Source organism: Phyllopteryx taeniolatus, chromosome 9, assembly GCF_024500385.1.
Source record: "Phyllopteryx taeniolatus isolate TA_2022b chromosome 9, UOR_Ptae_1.2, whole genome shotgun sequence".
NCBI classification, from domain to species: Eukaryota; Metazoa; Chordata; class Actinopteri; order Syngnathiformes; family Syngnathidae; genus Phyllopteryx; species Phyllopteryx taeniolatus.
Genome location: NC_084510.1, coordinates 24,856,390 through 24,875,443, shown reverse-complemented (window position 1 = coordinate 24,875,443; position 19,054 = coordinate 24,856,390). Strand labels below are relative to the sequence as shown.

At 38.8% G+C, this 19,054-nt stretch overlaps 1 protein-coding gene across 3 annotated transcripts in view; it reads left to right on the top strand.

Moving 5' to 3' along the window:
* The window catches only part of tox2 (TOX high mobility group box family member 2), a 103,565-nt gene extending 86,230 nt beyond the window's left edge, over positions 1 to 17,335 (top strand). For all 3 annotated transcript variants that reach the window (XM_061784931.1, XM_061784932.1, XM_061784933.1), the window contains 4 exons: positions 7,503 to 7,583; positions 12,771 to 13,181; positions 13,259 to 13,416; positions 14,886 to 17,335. In XM_061784931.1, coding sequence (XP_061640915.1) covers positions 7,503 to 7,583; positions 12,771 to 13,181; positions 13,259 to 13,416; positions 14,886 to 14,928 — 693 coding nt within the window. In that variant the 3' untranslated portion in view covers positions 14,929 to 17,335. The remainder of the gene's footprint in view (positions 1 to 7,502; positions 7,584 to 12,770; positions 13,182 to 13,258; positions 13,417 to 14,885) is intronic.
* The last annotated feature ends 1,719 nt before the right edge of the window (positions 17,336 to 19,054 follow it).

Here is a 19,054-nt window from a genome sequence, read left to right as displayed (position 1 = left end):
AATCAATGTCGACCAACACAGAAAGTCTGCCATTTTGGTTAAAAAGAATGTAAAGAATGTATCTGATGGTTTACGACGCACGTTGGTTATTTGTAAGTTGAGTAAAAGCTCTCACATGGCTGACAAATGGCATCGAACATAGGAAGTTTGGCGTTGTTGTTGGAAGCGCCCGTTTTAGTGTCATTTGGCCATTTTCCAATAAGTTTGATTACCGGTCGTAAAACACAATTCAGCCCCCGGAGCATTTTTCCTTGAGCACATTAAATTTGGCTGGCAGGTCTATCATGAGTAAACCCACAAAAAGTCTCAAGGATGCATGTCCGAAAAGACAGGAGTTCACACATTCGATGCTCTACGAGATGAAATCCTGTAAAAAAGAAAAGAAAAAAAAAACGTGTCTGATGGTTTACTTGATGACACACATTTGTTATTTGTAGCTTGAGTAAAAGCTCTCCCATGGCTGACAAATGGCCTCAAGTCGATTGTGTGTTTTGTGTACCACCAAAGACACTCGAGGTGCCGGACTTTGGAGGCTGTCCGTCGCTTTTATTCGCAGTTAATTTTTGCCGCCTCCACAGCGCCTCTTCGCCATGAATCTTCATTTGGGTGTCTGACACCCCTGAATGCGTAGTCCTCATTTCCTGTCCTTTTATTTATATGTGTTGCCGGGTGATTTGATCACGCCGGGGGAATACGAGTTTAGCAATTGTGTCCGCGTCCTTGGTTTGGCCTCAAGGACATCTGCAGCTGAAATGTTATTGTTTGCCGTCGCTCTTAACCCGCCGCGTGCCGGATGCATCGAGAAACATTTACGGCATTACCTGGGAAAAGAGAGAGAGGAAGAAAAAAAAAAAACAATCCCATCCTTTCACTTGTAATTTTTTTCCCCCATTTTGTTTGCTCGTGTGTCCGTTTAATCAAACAGGTCACCTCGCGAGAGCGCCTTGTTGAGCTAATGCCGTCGTTATTGCGAGAAAGCGCTCTGGCCGATCATTGCGCTGATTGCTCTCTTTTCAGGGCTGACTAATGGGTAAAATCATTTGAATTAATACATCGCAAAAGAGCCTAAAAGAATTCTGTCCAGCAGTGCAAATTAACTATATGACAAATGATTACGGCATGAGCCATAAAAGCTAAATTTATACCTGCCATTTGGCAGAAAAGGGGCGGGGAGGCAGACTCTATAGCCTACAAATGGTTTGGTGTGGGTTAGTGAAATGATAAGTATAAATTAGATAGAGAGATAGATAGATAGATAGATAGATAGATAGATAGATAGATAGATAGATAGATAGATAGATAGATAGATAGATAGATAGATAGATAGATAGATAGATAGATAGATAGATAGGTAGATAGATGGGTAGATAGATAGATAGATAGATAGATAGATAGATAGATAGATAGATAGATAGATAGATGAGTTACTTCATCTATCATTCAACGCAGATGTTCAAAATATGCGGTTCACAAATAATCCTCAAGAAAATATACATTTCGATATGTTTGATTTAAAGGATCAAATATGTACTGTAATAATGAATAAATGGGGAATGAATGAATAATGTATACATAAATCCAGGCGATTTACAACTAAGGTGGCCGTATGGGGCGTTCAAGGACACTGTCAAGCTGCTTTGTGTTAACAACACTTTGCAATTAGCTGCTGTGTGCTGTTATTGTCGTTCAACCACGACAACGGTTTCTTTGTTGTGGCCTTTTCCTATTTGCGATTATCTATTCGACAGTGTTGTCCTTGAGATTTCTTTTAATCATGTTTATGTTTATACATGCCTTTTTATTATTATTAAAACGCCATATTTTCTTCCTTTTAATTCCCAGAGGCTTTTCAGTGCGAGATCAATGCATAATTTGGGCTGTTTTTGTCCTCAAGGTGCGGTCATGTTCAACTCGAAAGCACTTCGTTTTGTTTCGGGTTAAGATTCAAATACGGTTTGTGGTTTGTTTGTTTTTTTCAGCACAGGAAAGAATGCTGCGAGGGAACTATTGGAAGTTTAAGGACAGATATTAAGCAGATATAGAGCGTCGCTAAGTCGTTTCTCTATTTTTGCCCGCTTTTTGTCGCCGTTTTGGGGGCCTCAACGTGTCTGAAAAATCACCAATTTCAGCAAGCAAGTGTGTCGTGGTGAACATTTCTGTATTTTAGAGCTCCCCAACACAGCCCCAGAAAAAACTCATTAACAAGTGCCACCTGGAAAGTTTCATAAAAAATTGAAATGAATTACCCCACAATACCAGTGTCACCGACTGACACGAAATTTGGCAGACTTGTTGATCATAAAAGGACGGAGAAAACAATTCTCAAAGGACCCAGGCCAGACACTGAACAGGAGGTCAGCCATTTTGGTTTTAAGCAGCCATTTTCGACAAATTCCAGGATTTTTGGGCCTACTTTACCGAATAGGGGCTGAGCTTGGCGTCCAAGTTTGATGATCAACAATTTCACCAATTGACATCAAATTTGGTAGTTGCGTCTAGCTAAACAGGATGTAGAAAAAAAGAGTGAAGACCCGGGCCTGAAATTGAATGGGAAGTCATCAATGTTGGTTTGAATCAGTGATTTTGGGCAATTTCCAGGCCTCGTACGTTAACAAACTTCTACGAGGGAATTTGGCCCAAAAAGTCCCAATCAGAAGCAAATATCCGAGACGGATAGACACAGCAAAATTACCAAGCCCATCTAACGTGGGCGGCGTATGGCCTCAAAGTTTGATGATGAAATTGAGGATTCGCAGAACGTAAATAAATGTTTGCCCCTGACACTAGTTTCACCAATTGACACCAGATTTGGTGGCCAGGTCTATCTTAATAGGATGCAAGTCTCAAGCACCAATGCCTGAAATTGACCAGGAAGTCAGCCATTTTGATTTTTGGCGAATTCCCAGATTCATGTTAGAGAATTTGCCCAAATGAGCCTCAATTGGAAGCAGATCTGCTAGACAGATGGGATGTGCTAAATTATATACAGACATATATATTTTGCCTATGTGAAATAATATGGGAAGAGCATTTTGATGATTCGCCAAGAAAATGCGGGTGCGAGGGTCCGTTCGTCACAGTTTTAATCATCAGTTAAGGTTGTTTCTTCGTGTCCGCCCGGGGCTCATCACTCAGCTGGCTGTCAGCAGGGTGCGGCGTTATTGTTTCCTGTAATTAAGTGCTTATCAAACAAGTGCATTTCATTAAGCTACAATTAAGGGGCTAATTCTAGCGACGCACCTTCGTGTCGGGGTGGCGAAGGCGGCGTACGCGCTCCTCTCACGGCTTTTAATTTGCGCTGACCTGCAGCCTACCCACGTCGGCTAATGAAGCCGCTCTTTTTGTGGTAATTAGACATCCTTAGGCAGTGGTAATTTATTTTAAAAAATCAGTGTCGCTGTGCAAATCGTTAGCAGTGTTGAAATTAATTTGAAATGAAAGCTGCTGGGAGTCGTTTGAGACGTTTGTTTTACAGTAAGTGGCTGTTTTAATCACTCCTACGCTCCACCTACAGGTGTGAAATGTCATTGACCTTTCAGCCATCCTGGTAAATACAATTAGACATACTGTGCCTTTAAATTGACTTTATTATTGTTGTTGCTGTTTTTTTGGGGGGGTGTTTTTTCTTTTTCTACAACAACTGAACAGTAACATTTGCACTGACGCTAGCAGTAGGACAACACGAAAGACGTCCTGGCTGGTACACCAATGTTACATAAATCACGAAAGAAGAAGAACATGGGTTGCCATGCCAACAACATTGATGCTTCCTTTCACGTGCCAGAACTAACAACCCAGGATTCAGTCCTGGCTTCCACGATGGACGTGCCAAAGTCTTTGAATATTAATAAATAATTTAAAACATGTATTTAAAAAAATATATATACTATAAGAAAATACAGTATAAATATAAAAATAATATACACAACAATTTCACTCAATTGTCAGGTTTTTTTAAGTAAAATAATGCTGAAAAGCAAAGGAAATACATTTTAAAATAAATGTCAGTTAAAATACATTTAAAAATAACTGATACATGAAATATTCACTTTATTCGTGATTTCGTCTTCAAATATAAATATAAAATAATATTATTAATAAATATAATATTTGTATTAATACATTATTATATAATTAAATAAATGAAACTAAAGAAAAAAATAATCAAAACATTATTTCACTCAATTAGTTTAGTTTTTATTTTTGTCTTTAAATATAAATACAAAATACATAAATATAAATATACAACTTAAATTTTATATATATATATATATATATGTAAATTTAAACATTTTTTAATATAATTTTAGATATTATACATTTATATTGAAGAAATAAGTTAACTAAAAAACAAATTAACAAGAAACGAATCAACTGAAATAACAATAATATATATATATATATATATATATATATATATATATATATAGTAAATATTATTATTTTATTATAATTATAATTTAGAATTTAAATAAATACATTTCTTAAAACATAAGTAAATAAATAAACAAAAGATTAACAGCAATAATAATATTCATTAACATATGAATATAAATGCAGATTATAGATACATATTAACATTATTATACTCAATTCATCATTTTGTAGTATACACATCAGAGAATAAGGTTTAATAACAATTGTCCCCCCCCCCAAAAAAAAACACATTCAGTGTATTTGTCATGGAAGATAAAGTCATATCGTATATAGAGACGAGCGAAAAGATAAACATCAGCTGTTTGGGCCGGAGATTGTATCCACCTTGTTTGCTCGAGTGTGCGTCTGCGTGTTTGTTTCCGTGTTAGCAGTGGCTGACAGCCTACACGACATGTGCAGTCGTAGCGCATGAATGCTTAATGGTAATTTTAGACCGCCTCTTGCAAAGAAAATGACCCCCCATCCACACGAAGCGCTCCGGAGGACGACCACTACTTACCTGTGACAACTCCACTTCGTGGAACCACACTGAAAAAAAATGAGATTTTGGTGCAAATCTGCTCCAAGCTGGTTTTCTTTTATGTCTGTTGGTAACATTGTACAACCCCAATTCCAATGAAGTTGGGATGTTGTGTTAAACATGAATAAAAACAGAGTACAATGATTTGCAAATCATGTTCGACCTATATTTCATTGAATACACTACAAGATATTTAATGTTCAATCTGATAAACGTTATTGTTTTGAGCAAATAATCATTAACTTAGAATTTTATGGCTTCAACACGTTCCATAAAAGCTGGGACAGGTGGCAAAACACACTGAAAAAGTTGAGGAATGCTCATCAAACACCTGTTTGGAACATCCCACAGGTGAACAGGCTCATTGGGAACAGGTGGGTGCCATGATTGGGTAGAAAGGGAGCTTCCCTGAATTGCTCAGTCATTCATAAGCAAAAATGGGGCGAGGTTCAGCTCTTTGTGAACAACTGTGTGAGAAAGTAGTCGAACAGTTTAAGGACAATGTTCCCCAACGTACAATTGCAACGAATTTAGGGATTTTATCATCTACGGTCCATAATATCATCAAAAGGTTCAGAGAATCTGGAGAAATCACTGCATGTAAGCGGCAAGGCCGAAAACCAACATTGAATGCCCGTGACCTTCGATCCCTCAGGCTGACATCAATGTGTAAAGGATATCACCACATGGGCTCAGGAACACTTCAGAAAACCAATGTCAGTAAATAATGTTTGCCGCTACATCCGGAAGTGCAACTTGAAACTCTACTATGCAAAGCAAAAGCCATTTATCAGCAACACCCGGAAACGCCGCCGGCTTCTCTGGGCCCGAGCTCATCTCAGATGGACTGATGCAAAGTGGAAAAGTGTTCTGTGGTCCGACGAGTCCACATTTCAAATTGTTTTTGGAAATTGTGGACTTCGTGTCCTCCGGGCCAAAGAGGAAAAGAACCATCCGGACTGTTATGGATGCAAAGTTCAAAAGCCAGCATGTGTGATGGTATGGGGCTGTGTTAGTGCCAATGGCATGGGTAACGTACCATGTGAAGGCACCATTAATGCTGAAAGGTACATACAGGTTTTGGAGAAACATGCTGCCATCCAAGCAACGTCTTTTGCATGGATGCCCCTGCTTATTTCAGCAAGACAATGCCAAACCACATTCTGCACGTGTTACGTGGCTTCGTAGTAAAAGAGTGCGGGTACTAGACTGGCCTGCCTGCAGTCCCGACCTGTCTCCCGTTGAAAATGTGTGGCGCATTATGAGGCATAAAATACGACAACGGAGACCCCGGACTGTTGAACAGCTGAAGCTGTACATCAAGCAAGAATGGGAAAGAATTCCACCTACAAAGCTTCAACAATTAGGTTCCTCGGTTCCCAAACGTTTATTGAATGTTGTTAAAAGAAAAGGTGATGTAACACAGTGGTAAACATGACCCTGTCCCAGCTTTTTTGGAACGTGTTGAAGCAATAAAATTCTAAGTTAATAATTATTTTCTAAAAACAATCAAGTTTATCAGTTTGAACATTAAATATCTTGTCTTTGTAGTGTATTCAATGAAATATGGGTCGAACATGATTTGCAAATCATTGTATTCTGTTTTTATTTGTTTAACACAACGTCCCAACTTCATTGGAATTGGGGTTGTATAAGTTGTTATGTGACATTTCTCAGTAAATAAGGCAGCAATCTTAAGAACGACATTCACACATACAGTTACTACATGCAGGCGGTGTGGAACTATGAAGATGGAAATTTTGGTGCTGATATACGGTAAATTAGGCTTGTTTCGGCTTTGGCAGAGGTCTGACCGAGTTAGTTAGCGAGTCAGTTAGTTGAAGCATTAGCAAGTGCTTTAGTTCTCTAGTCAATTAGTCAGTCAGTTAGCAAGTTAGCTAGTTACTAGCTAGTTAATAAGTCAGTCATTTGTACTTATTTAGAAAGTTCGTGATCAATTGTTTAGCAATCTGGTAAGTCATTTACTTGGTTAAAACATCAGTCTGTTAGCTAGCCACTTGGTTAGTCAGTTAGCAAGTGAGTTAGTTAGCGATAGTTTGGTACCTCATCGCTCAGTTAGTGAGTTAGTCAGCTGGTTAAATAGTGATTTTTTTTTTGGGAGAGTCAGTATGTTAGCAAATCTGTTAGCGTGTTTGTGAGTTATCAAATTAGTGAGTTAACGAGTCAGTCAGTTACTTAGCAAGGTTGCTAAACCTTGGGCAAAGTGGCTTAATTACCCAATCAGACAGTTAGTGAGCTAGTTAGTAATCTAGTCAGGTATAGTTGTAGGCCAGTCAGAGAATTTATTTACAAGTCGGTTTCGCCGCGAGCAAGTTGATAAAAAAGGCCAGTTAGTTGGCAAGTTTGTTTGTCAGTTAAAGCATCCGTCGGCCAGGGAAGTGTTAGCTAGTAAGTTTGTTAGCAGAATCACTCAACTAAATGTTGCAAATTTATGACACATAACATCCGAATACTGAATGAGCAGGCCTCGACATGTGATCACTTTGTAATCAACTGCCGCTGTTGTCTTTGTTTGTTCCTGCAGAACTACAAGAGGAAAACAGAAGCGGCTAAAAAGGAGTACCTGAAAGCCTTGGCTGCCTACAGAGCCAGTCTGGTTTCCAAGGTAACCGTCATTGCGCATGCGTGTGTGTGTGTGTGTGTGTGTGTGTGTGTGTGCGTGCGTGCCTGCGCGCGCGTGTGTAGGTCATGTCTTTGATATGCATGGGTCAGTGGTGATATAAAGGATGATACATTGGCAAAGAGGAAAAAAAAGGAATCACATCTTTAGGTCTCCACACTTCCTTTGAGTCGAGAAAATAAATACATTTTCCAGGTTTCCACATAGAACTGTGTAAAGAATCAAACATATTCAAATAATAAACATAAATAAATACCAAACAAATTCTATATCAGTCGTTTTATTAGTCATTTTGTAAATATGTTCATAAATATGAAATAATAAATGGGTACATAAAAATAATTTTCGATAAATACAAATATGAACATTAAAATTATGAATGAAAATAAATATTACTGTACATTATTTCACTAATTTTAAAGTTAAACACAAATGAATAAATATAAAATAATGGAAAAACAAAATCATAAATACATTAATGCAAATGATGAATACAAACAAGATTTGCATTTTTCATTTGTGTATGTCTTTAAATACTGTATGAAGTATGAATGAATACATAAATAATGGAAACTAAATAAAATAACAAACATTTCTAAAAATATAAAAATTATAGTAATTAACAATTATTTACTACTATTATATTATTATTAATATTTTATTCTAGTCGTTTTTTATGTTTGTGTATTCAAATGTAAATAAGTAAAAAATACAAAAATATATAAAATGATAAATAAATAAAACAAACGTTAATTTCACTTGATTATTATTTTTATGATTTTTTGATTCTGTCATGTAAGAAAAGAAATAACAATCAACAAATATATTATATAATAAATAACAAATATAAATATACAAATTTAGATGAATATTATTTGATTGGATAATTATTTTTTTTACATATTGTAGAGGAGTATTTTTTTATTATTCCTAAAATAACCACATGCCGTGCATCATAATGCTTTTGTTTGTTTTTCGAAATGTTTTTAGCTACGTTTCCACAAGTGACTTCCTCACGTAACATCTTCAAACCTTCTCTTCCGAAGCACATTCATTTCTTCGCATTGCTCCTTCATTGTTCTCTTGTTCTTGCGACTCCAAATGACATTTCCATACTAAGCCCCGCCCATCCGTGCCTCATTTCCTCTCCCCGAAACAAGCACCTTGATTGAGGCATGAATAGTTCATTCATCAGCCTCTTGACGGCGGGCGCGCTTTCGACTCAAAAGCCGCTTGTCTATGCTCAATTAAGCCTTGATTGACACCATACATTGAAGACATCGCCAGTCAAAAAAATAAAGCAAAAATAAAAACTTTGTCAGCCAATCAGAGCGCGGAATGATTGAAATGAGTCTTTTGACTTTAAGTGGATGTGGAGGCAATTGGGGTTGCACATCCTCGCCGTGCACCTGTTGCCTTTTTTTGTTTCGTCAACAAATGTCGCTAACTACTAGGGTTGGGAACGATAAACCAATGCGACCGGATATCCGTTTGGAAAGGCGAGAGATACGACTGTATCGGTACCAGACTCCTTAACTTGTGCGAAATCCTTGGATACATCGATTGTTGTGTTGTTGACGGGCCATCGCGAGGCTCGGAATTGGTTGCCGGAGGTTTTCCTGTTTTCATCTCTGAAAACAAGCACGAGAGCTCTCTCGCTGCGGTCCGCACGTAAAGTTATGTTTACAACCAAAACCAGTGGTGGGCAGTAGCAACACTACTAGTTTAACTAGATTTCTCCATTGCGTCACCATTTCAGCATCAATTCGCTTTTCATTAAAGTTACTTTCATGGTCACAGACGCCATTTCCCCGGCAGTTGTAAACATCTGGGCAATTGCCATGTGCTATACCTCAGCAAATAAATGCTTCTTCTCGAGTCCTCACAGTCCACTTATACGTTTCAGTGTTGGTACCGTTTGACCTCAAACTCTCGTGAGCATCGAAGGCGTCCATTAACAGGACACACAGCCAGGTATGTCCCGAAGCTAACGCAGCAATAGCCGGTTGAGCTAAACTAGTCATCACGACTTCAAGTTCAAAAAGTCAGTCAGCACTCAGCAAGCAATTCGGGGAAAAAACAATTCTTACAGTAAGTCATGGGTCTACATCAACAAACGTTAACTACCGCATTGTTCCCGCACCGTGTCGAACCAAATCGCATCGCTCCCATACCGAACCCAACCGCCCTTAAAGATTTTGGAATCAAATTGCAACCCGTGTATCTAGATATGCATCGAATCGGTCTCATGCCAAAGATTCCCAACCCTATCTACTTTCTGGCGTGAGGAATCCAGAGAAAGTCTACTCAACGCCGCCGGTTTAAAAAATGACTCTGAGCCTCGGCTCATTTTCCTCTGATAAATAGGAAATCGATTGAATGACCGACGCTCCTTTCAGTAAAGAAATCCTCTCGCCATATTTCTTACGGCACTATGTCATTTTCCACTTGGCCCTCCTATCACCTCTCCATCCATCCATCCATCCATCCATCCCTTCATCCCTTTGCATTGATTATTCCGGGGAAAGGGAGTTGGGGGTGTCCATCACTCCACCCCCGCTTGACACTTAATGAGAAGGAGCGCTTGTTTGTCATACCCACGGACACAAAACGGTTTGAAGGAATAAATAAGATTTCACACATGGCGTAGTGTTAGTCACATTTGCTAAGTGTTTTTAGTTGGAGTCGTCTCTCATTGGAAAGCTATCTTGGCATCTTTGTATCATAGCATATTCTAACAATCTTAGTATTGTTATTATCAGAGCAACTTTGTTCTACCTCCAGAATAAAATCAAATGTTTTGGAATAAACAAGAGTTCTGGCCAAGAATAAAAATAAATACATAATTTTTAAAATGCTAATAATTATTGATGCTCTTTAGTAGAGCTTTCTAATTAATTGCCAATCAAATTTAATATTATTATTAAATGTATTGGTATTACTATTGTTAGTGTTGTTATTATTTTTTTTAAAAGAAAGAAAATGTTATTACACCACTTTATGACTTATCACGATACTAGGGCAAATTATTACAAATTAAATGTGTTATTTCTATTTTTATTTGAAGTTGTATTTTTAATAGTAATTTTATTTTTTAATAATAAAATATAAAGATTTGATACAGCTCCTGCTACGTAAAATCATGGAAACTAAATATGTATTAATAATAATAATGTATTATAATGTATTCATTTAAAAGAATATTTGTAAATATTATATTAATAATAATAATAATCATGTATTTATTTAAAAACAATAGTTTATAAAATGGACAACATTACTATGACAAATGATTGCACATTAAATATGTATTATTATTATTATTAGATTTTCTTTTTATTGTTATTATTACTCTTTTGTATTATTTTTCAATAATCATTTATTTATACAGTTCTTTATAGGACCTGGTATATTAATGGGACAAATCATCTATATTATTATTATTATTACTATTATTATTATTATTTAGCTACATTATGAGGGTAAATATGAATCAGTTTAAGTGTATTATTTTTTTTCTACACTTAAGAATTGTTGATACAGTACAGCCCTTTATTGAAATTTGAAAATTAAAAATATTATGATTTTATTATTTGGAAAAACATTTCCAAGACCTTACTTACCTCCATTACCAGGCAAACTATTGCAAGGTAAATATATTAAAGTATTAATGTTTTTTTTCCAGGGAGTGCATGCAGGCGTCGTATATTTAGTTTAGTGTATTTATAGAAAGGGAAAAAAGGGGAGCAGCAATAACGCTGGCAGAGAGACGTGATTGTTTGTTGGAACAATGGAGCTTGCTGTTGGTCGCTCTTAGTCGCCTTATGCTGTCACGACGCCTCACGCTGGCATGTTTCACACTATTGAAACTTTGCTGTTACAATATCACACACTCGGAAAGTTTTGGCTGGCTTGGGAGTGCGAACGTTTTTGGAACGAGTGAAGTTGAGACAATGTGCTCGTCTACTGACTTGGACTTGAACAGGCAGGTTACAAAGGGCCGGAGTTGCCCAATGCCCTTAGAGACGCTACAAGGAAATCTCAGCATCAGACGCAGAGTTGTTGCATCTACACGCTTCTTAATGGGGGAGGCTTTATCACACAAACGGCGTTTGGTCAAGCTCTGACCTTGTGGAGTTGAGTTATTAGCGTTTTGTGTTTTATGGCGCGTCATCAAACTTCAAGGACAAGTTCGTCTTTGAAAAACTCGTGGAAAACGTCTCTGAAATGGCTGCGTGCAACCAAAATACCTGGCTTCCTGTGTGTTTTTTTTTTTGACATTTTTGTAGGTCCAAGCAAAACTGTTTTTGAAGATTTAGGTGGATCGGGAGGTGTGGGATTTGACGCTACTCAGACCAGAATTTGTCAGCAAGCTCTCAACAAACAGTGACGAAAATTCTAATTCTTCACAATTTAGAGTCGCCCATTTGTTTAGTATTTGTGGTTCTAATTTGGTAACAGTTGGACAAAATCTCAAGAGAAATTTGTCTTTGAAGGACACCTTGAAATGGCCAAATGACCCAAAAGGGGCTGCATCAAACCAAAATGGCAGACTTCCTGTTCGTTTCACCGAATGGCTTCTTGGATTTGTTCCTAGGTCTACTTATGATAGACATGCTTGCCAAATTTGGGGGGAATTTCAGAGCGACATTTTTAGAATGTCATGTTCTAAGGTGAATCATCAAGAAACTGAATTAATTGCTAGTTAGCATCATCCATCTGTCTAGTATTTGTGGTCCAAATTTAGCAGCGACGCGACAAATTCATTAGGACGTGTAGAAATTGTCAAATGACCCTAAAATCAAATCAAAACAACGAACTTCCTGTGCTTTTTCAGGAATGGATTCTTGAGACTTTTTAGTGGGTCTCCTTATAATAGACATTTCTACCAGAATTCATGTTGCTCAGTGAAACTGGCTGCAGGGGCTGCAAATGAAAAACGCCACACTGTTCAACCGAACTAACGGAAGTCTGCTAGCTTAATGCTAACATACAATACGAAATGCAATAGACGGGCAAACGGAAATTAGCATAGCATAGCTGCTACTTTAACACTCAAATACAAACAGAGCATCCAACAATACAGTATATTATTGCTCTGCTTGCTCTGTGGGAACTACAACTATTACTTGAGCATATGATGAAGAAAAGTGTTGCTGTTGTCCCCCACAGACATACAATGACCCCTTGGAGACAAAAAGTGCCCAAACAAGCCAAGCGTCTCCTCACATGCTGCCCGCCAACCCCTCCCTGTACAGCGTTCCGCCCCCTCCCCAGTCTTCGTCACCCTACCTGGGGCCGGGGGCCTTCCCCCTCGCCGACCTGCAGAGCTACGCCGGCCACGCCCCTCGCCACGCCCTATCGCAGACGCTCAGCCAATCGCAGATGCTGCCCAGCATTAGTGCCTCTCCGCCCTCCTCCTTCCAGATCAGCCCGCCGCTCCACCCCCACCAGCAGCTGTCACTGCACCAGAGCTCGCTGCTCAACCAGCCAATCCGCATGCAGCAGGTCCAGTCCCAGCCAATCATCTCTCACCAGATGGGCCTGCAGGCCTCCCTTCACTCCCCACCTCCAGGCCAGCAGGTAGCGTTCGCCTCCTCTCCGTCGTTCCTAAAATGTCTCCAGAAGTAATCGTATTCACCGATTTCCTCCTTCTCCAGGGCTTTCCACACCTCCAGTCAGAGTATCAGAAGAACATCGGAGGGCCACAGTCTCCAGGAGGGTCTGGGGGTCCCGGTCCCGGTCCGGGTCCGGGGGTTTCTTCCGGCCACGACTGGGACGGGGAATACTGCAATCGGGAGTGCGGCAACCACTGCAGGTAAGTGCACATGGGCGGAACATTTTTCATTTGTCGGTCGGGGTGACAGACAAAATCACCGCAACTTCTTGCTCTGATCATCAGTAGAGTAGTTATAGTCCCGGCCGGGCCTTTAGATACCAGTTTAATTTGTTCTGTGACCACGCTCGCAACTCAAAAGATTTGCATTGCAAATCATGTTTCCCCATTCGAATGAATGAAATTGCCATTTATCCGTTCCCACCGCCTAAAAAAAGCAACAAAAATGTTTCCCATGCGTTTCTTAAGAAGAAAAATTGCTCTCTATATCAATATTAAAACTTATAGTAATGACTTAATTAAGTTGAATGAATGGAAATTAAACTGTTTTTGTCACATTTATTGTTTCAATTTAATAGTCATTTTTGATGCTCCTTATGGTGTGTGCACTTTGGCCACCTGGGGGCAGTATAATACATCCATCCATCCATTTTCTTTACCGCTTATCCTCACAAGGGTCGCGGGATGCTGGAGCCTATCCCGGCTATCTTCGGGCGGGAGGCGGGGTACACCCTGAACCGGTCGCCAGACAATCGCAGGGCCCATAGAAACAAACAACCATTGCGCTCACATTCACACCTACGGGCAATTTAGAGTCTTCAATCAACCTACCACGCGTGTTTTTGGGATGTGGGAGGAAACCGGAGTGCCCGGAGAAAACCCACGCAGGCACGGGGAGAACATGCAAACTCCACACAGTCGGGGCCGGGATTTGAACCCTAGTCCCCAGAACTGTAAGGCAGATGTGCTAACCAGTCATTCGCCGTGCCGGCCACTATAATACAGACATACGGATATACACTCACAGTTCAGCTTCTAAGTAATTCTTCACAGAGGATAAAGAATATATGCCTATAAATATTGCTATATTATCTGTCTCTATGTGTCGTATTGTTAGCATTAAGCTAAACAGACTTTATTAAGGGAAAGCTGCGTGGTTGTTTCAAGTACGCAATGTGATTCTTTTTGTTGGAGGTTTACTTTTAAACTACGAGTGGCAATAAACAGCTTGAAGTCTCTCTTTTGAAGAATGTTTCTGCCAAACTGCTGCTTGATGTGAAGTGAGTTGATTTCACTGCCACTATACAGCACTTGTATCTCAAATTTTTGCTTGCAAGTCAAAGCAAAAACAACAAATCGGCCAAACAACGGCTCGTATCTTGAAAAACCTGCAAGTCGGGTCACTTGTACCTCAAGGCACCACTGTTGCATTAGTCCTACCCTGACTGGTCTAAATGAATAGGGTTCTTGCACTGACGCTACGTCAGTCATCCCTTAATGCTGAAGAAGCAGGTGATAGTTTACAAGTACTTATTTACTGGTCCCCAAATCCAAAATCACTCGAATTCTTGCTTTAGTTTGAGAGAATCCAAACCAGTAGGCTCCTGGAGAGTTGCCCTGTTTCTAATCTTGTGTGTCAGTCTAACTTTTTCCTTTGATGTCTTTTGCAGCGGCAGCATGATAGGCAGGGACAAGCCCCTCTACCTCACCTGAGCCCCCACCCACACCGACGGGGCCCGACCGACCGCCTCCTCTCTCCCTTCCCTCCTCCCTTACATACGTGTACATATGTGTACTCAAACATGCAAACACGCCGCTCCACGCCATTGTTTCCTCTCATGACGGGACTTTTCGGAGGGACCGGGTGGGCGGGGGGCCAACTTCCTGTACAAGCACTTACGAGGCCCCCGCTCCCCTTGTGGTCGCTGCGCGGCAGGCGAGGCCGGGCTGTGGCGCGCTCGTCCTTTTTGTCCCCTCAGGGACCCCATCCAGCTTTAATTAGAGAAACTCTGTTCTTGATGTTGTTGTTGTTGTTGTTGTTGCGCTTTTTATTTATTTCTGCCTTGCTTTTTTTCCCCCAACTCTGCTGTGGAGAGATATATATATACTCCCACGCCTACATTTTTGTTTTTGCTTAAAGGGGACATATTGTGGCAAAATTGACTTTTTAATGTTTGTATACAAATAGTTGTGTTTCTGGAGTGCCTGCCCACCTGTCTAGTGTGAAATTAAACTACCAAGTGAATCTTTAGTTATCTGCCTGTTGTTTTTGAAAATGTGTCTGAGAGCATATCTGCCTCACTGTGATGTAACAATGGGGCTCATTTGCATAATAGCCTCCCCCGCACCAAGTTTCTCCACCACTGACATAACAGATTAGCATTGGCACACATTACCTTCTTATGACAATGTTGGAATTAGGGATGGGAGAATACCGACATCAGGCATCGATAGCGGGCTGGTACCGGCCTCGTTTCAAATGATCGGGTACTCGTAAAGGCTGCCGATACCAGCCAACGAAACGTGAGGCAGAAAACTCTGACATTAAGTAAGTCCACCGCGCCAGTAGTTGGCGCTACACTGCAGGGGTTTTGACACGTTGGCAAGTCATCATGTGCGATCCTTTTGGTATTTTGACAAAATCATGTCACGGATGTTTTATGAAGACACCTGGGAACAATTTTAAACTGGGGAAAGAAATGCACAATATGTCTCCTTTAAGGACCTGCAAATTGATATAAAGAAAAGATCATGACTCTTTTTTTTTTTCTATTTTTATCGTTATTTTTAAATATTAAAGACCCGTGGAGGTCCAACGAGCTGTCACACAGTGTGATTGTAAATACAACTTTTATGGGATCAAATAAGGAAGTTCACATAGGGTTCTTCGTCTTTAAAAAAATGACATGTACGTCATTGAGAGCGTGCGTGTGCGCGTGTGTTTTTATTTGTATTATTTTTTTTAACTGAATTCAACCCACATTTCATTATATGGAAGGACATAAAAAAAAAACATCATAATATGAATAAGTTAATAATGCATTGCCTCAAATAATTAATAAGAAAAAAAATGTCGCACCGTGAAGACAATTTTAGAATTTACAGTATTTTAATGTTGCTTTTTTATTTTATTTTTTTTCTGTAGGTTTCTGGTTCTTTTGATATTTTTTAACTCCTGTGTGATGGGCATAACATGCATTTTGATGTTTTTTTGTTTTTTTTAACCCCCTGACCGTTTTAAGTTGTGTAAAAAAAAATCATAATAATAATAAATAAAAATAAAGACAAAAAAGCCAATTGTGGTTATATTATTTGTAAAGTCAGTAATGATAAATATTTTAAATGGTTATCAATATTTTTGCCAAGTGCTGATCAGCCAATGAATTTTTTTAATTTATGAACTAATTAAATGATTTTTGTTCTTATTTTGACAGGTCTCATTTTGTTTTTATGTTGTTTTGTTTTCTTTGGTTTTATTTTGTTTGGTTTTCATTTTACTTTGTTTTTTATTTGTTTTATTTGAATGTTTTACTTTTTTATTGTATTTGTTTTGTTTTATTGTACTTTATTTAGTTTAGTTTTGTTTTATGTTTAATTACGTTTTATTTTCTTTGTTTTTGATTCTTTTGTTTTAAGTTATTTTTATTTTACTTAGTTGTTCTTTATTTTGTTCATTATGTTTTGTTTTCTTTTGTATTATTTTGTGGTATTTTATTAGATTTAGTTCATTTGTTTTAAGGTTTAACTTTATTCTTTATTGGATTTGTTTTTATATAGTTTTTTTATTTTACTTGGTTTTATTTGATTTGTTAATTTTCTGGTTTTATTTGATTTGTATTTTATGTTGTTTCATTTCCATATGCATTACATTAGCTTGTTTTATTTTATTTTTCCCTTTATCTTCATTTTGTTTTTGTTTTTGATGATTTCATTTTATTTTGTTTTATTTTATTTTATTTTCATGCTCCCCTACATAAGGTCACAAGACAGATTACATTTCCTTTTCTTTCTTTTGTACATTTGTCGCTGCTGCAGTATCTCTTTGTGTCACAATGCTTCTTTTTATTTTCCCAACCTGCATTATGAAGATGATAATAATAATAAAAATGTTTAAAAGTGACCATGGCAGCTGATGTCTTTTGATTTCTCCACTCATCTAATCTGGTAATCTTTGTGATTGCAGTATATATAGCGCTCTGGACTGGCGTCTTCCTCTCTGTCAGTCGAAAAAAAAAAAAGTCAGAGAGAGCATCCATGACAAGTGGCTGGCTTGGCTCGTGCAAGTGGTTCATGTCGGGTCACATCGCAAGACAGCCAAAGAGAATCAAAAAAAGAAAGAATCAAAGAAACACAGACATTTGTAAAGAAAAAGAAGAAAAAGTTGCAAATGAAGCAGCCCGTTGTGGAGACAAGCCAAATTGATGTGACCAGACGTCCTCTTTAGCCGATGAAATGACCCAAATAATGCTTGTTATTATTACCACAGTTGGCATGTATTCTTCCATTTTTCTGTGACTCGGGTTTCTCTTTAGGGCCTGCCTCCTTGCACAGAAGTTGGCTGCCACCCTTTTAAGTTTTGTTTTGGGCAACCAGATGTGCTCTGTTCTCCTGAAATGTCCTCCTTTTGGCCCCTAAAACAGATTGTGAGCATCCATAATTGTGCCTTTAAAACCCTTTAAGCGACGGATATTTGCACACAAATGCTGGAACAATACATGTCGACGGATAATAGAACAATACTTACAGGCATATATTATTTATCCTCTATGAAATATGACTTACTGAGTAGTGGGAGAACTCTTGTTCTTCATCTGTGTCTGCATGACTCTATCATACAGTACTGCCTCCCAGTGGCCAAGGCGGGTACACCAGAAGGAGCAGTACATTGAACTGGATTGCAGCATTAAATCATGACGCAAAAATGATCAATATTCATATGACTCTGTTTTAATAAAGTACAACGATATAGAGTGCTATTTCTTACTGGGGGAAAAAAAAACCAAAATGTGTTTTTTTAAAACGAAACTTTTGTCTGACTGGATGTCTTTAGGGCCCATTTCCTTGCCCAGCCATTTTTTTTGTAGTCCTACCCCGAAAAAGAATATGAAAAAAAAGTTCTTGTTTGATCCAATCGAGTTCAAACGGTAACTATTTGAAACGTTGCACTAAAAACATTTCAATAACTTGTTTTTCTCCTAAATTGAAGTGTGAGAAGAGAAAAAGTTGTTCCCTGTCACATGGACGTTGCCGTGAAGTACTTTTAAACAGCGACTGCAGCTGGCTCAAAATGTTCCAGTTGCGACTTTGCTGCCGCCGCTGCGGTGAGAGCGACGCAGACGGAAATGCTGGCGGCTTTGACGAGAAAAAGAAACAGGTTCCACTTTTGTGTGCACAAGACGTTTTCAACACAGCTCGCGCATTGTGAATTTTCACATGGATAGACCTGTTATCGTGTTACGAATCGACACGTTGTTTAAAATGAAAAGATGTTTGATGATAATGATTTTTTGCAGCATTTGCCGCAGCTGCAACTTACATAGAAGGGGGTGACAAAATGTACCGCGGGACAGGATGTAACAAGCGAGGCTCAAAGCACACTTGCAGTTTCACATCTCAGCATTTGACGTAACCCCCTTCACGTGCTACATGTCAATTTCCCTCTCGTCCCATTTTGACGCCTTTATGCAATTCGAGGCACTGCGTTCCATGTCGAACGTGGACACATTTGATGGTAGTTTACATATTCAATCAGAGGCACTATCCAGCACGAGTTGATGAAGAGACTTTCCATCTGTATGACTGCATTGAATTTGGCTTCATACCAATTTGGATTCTTTGT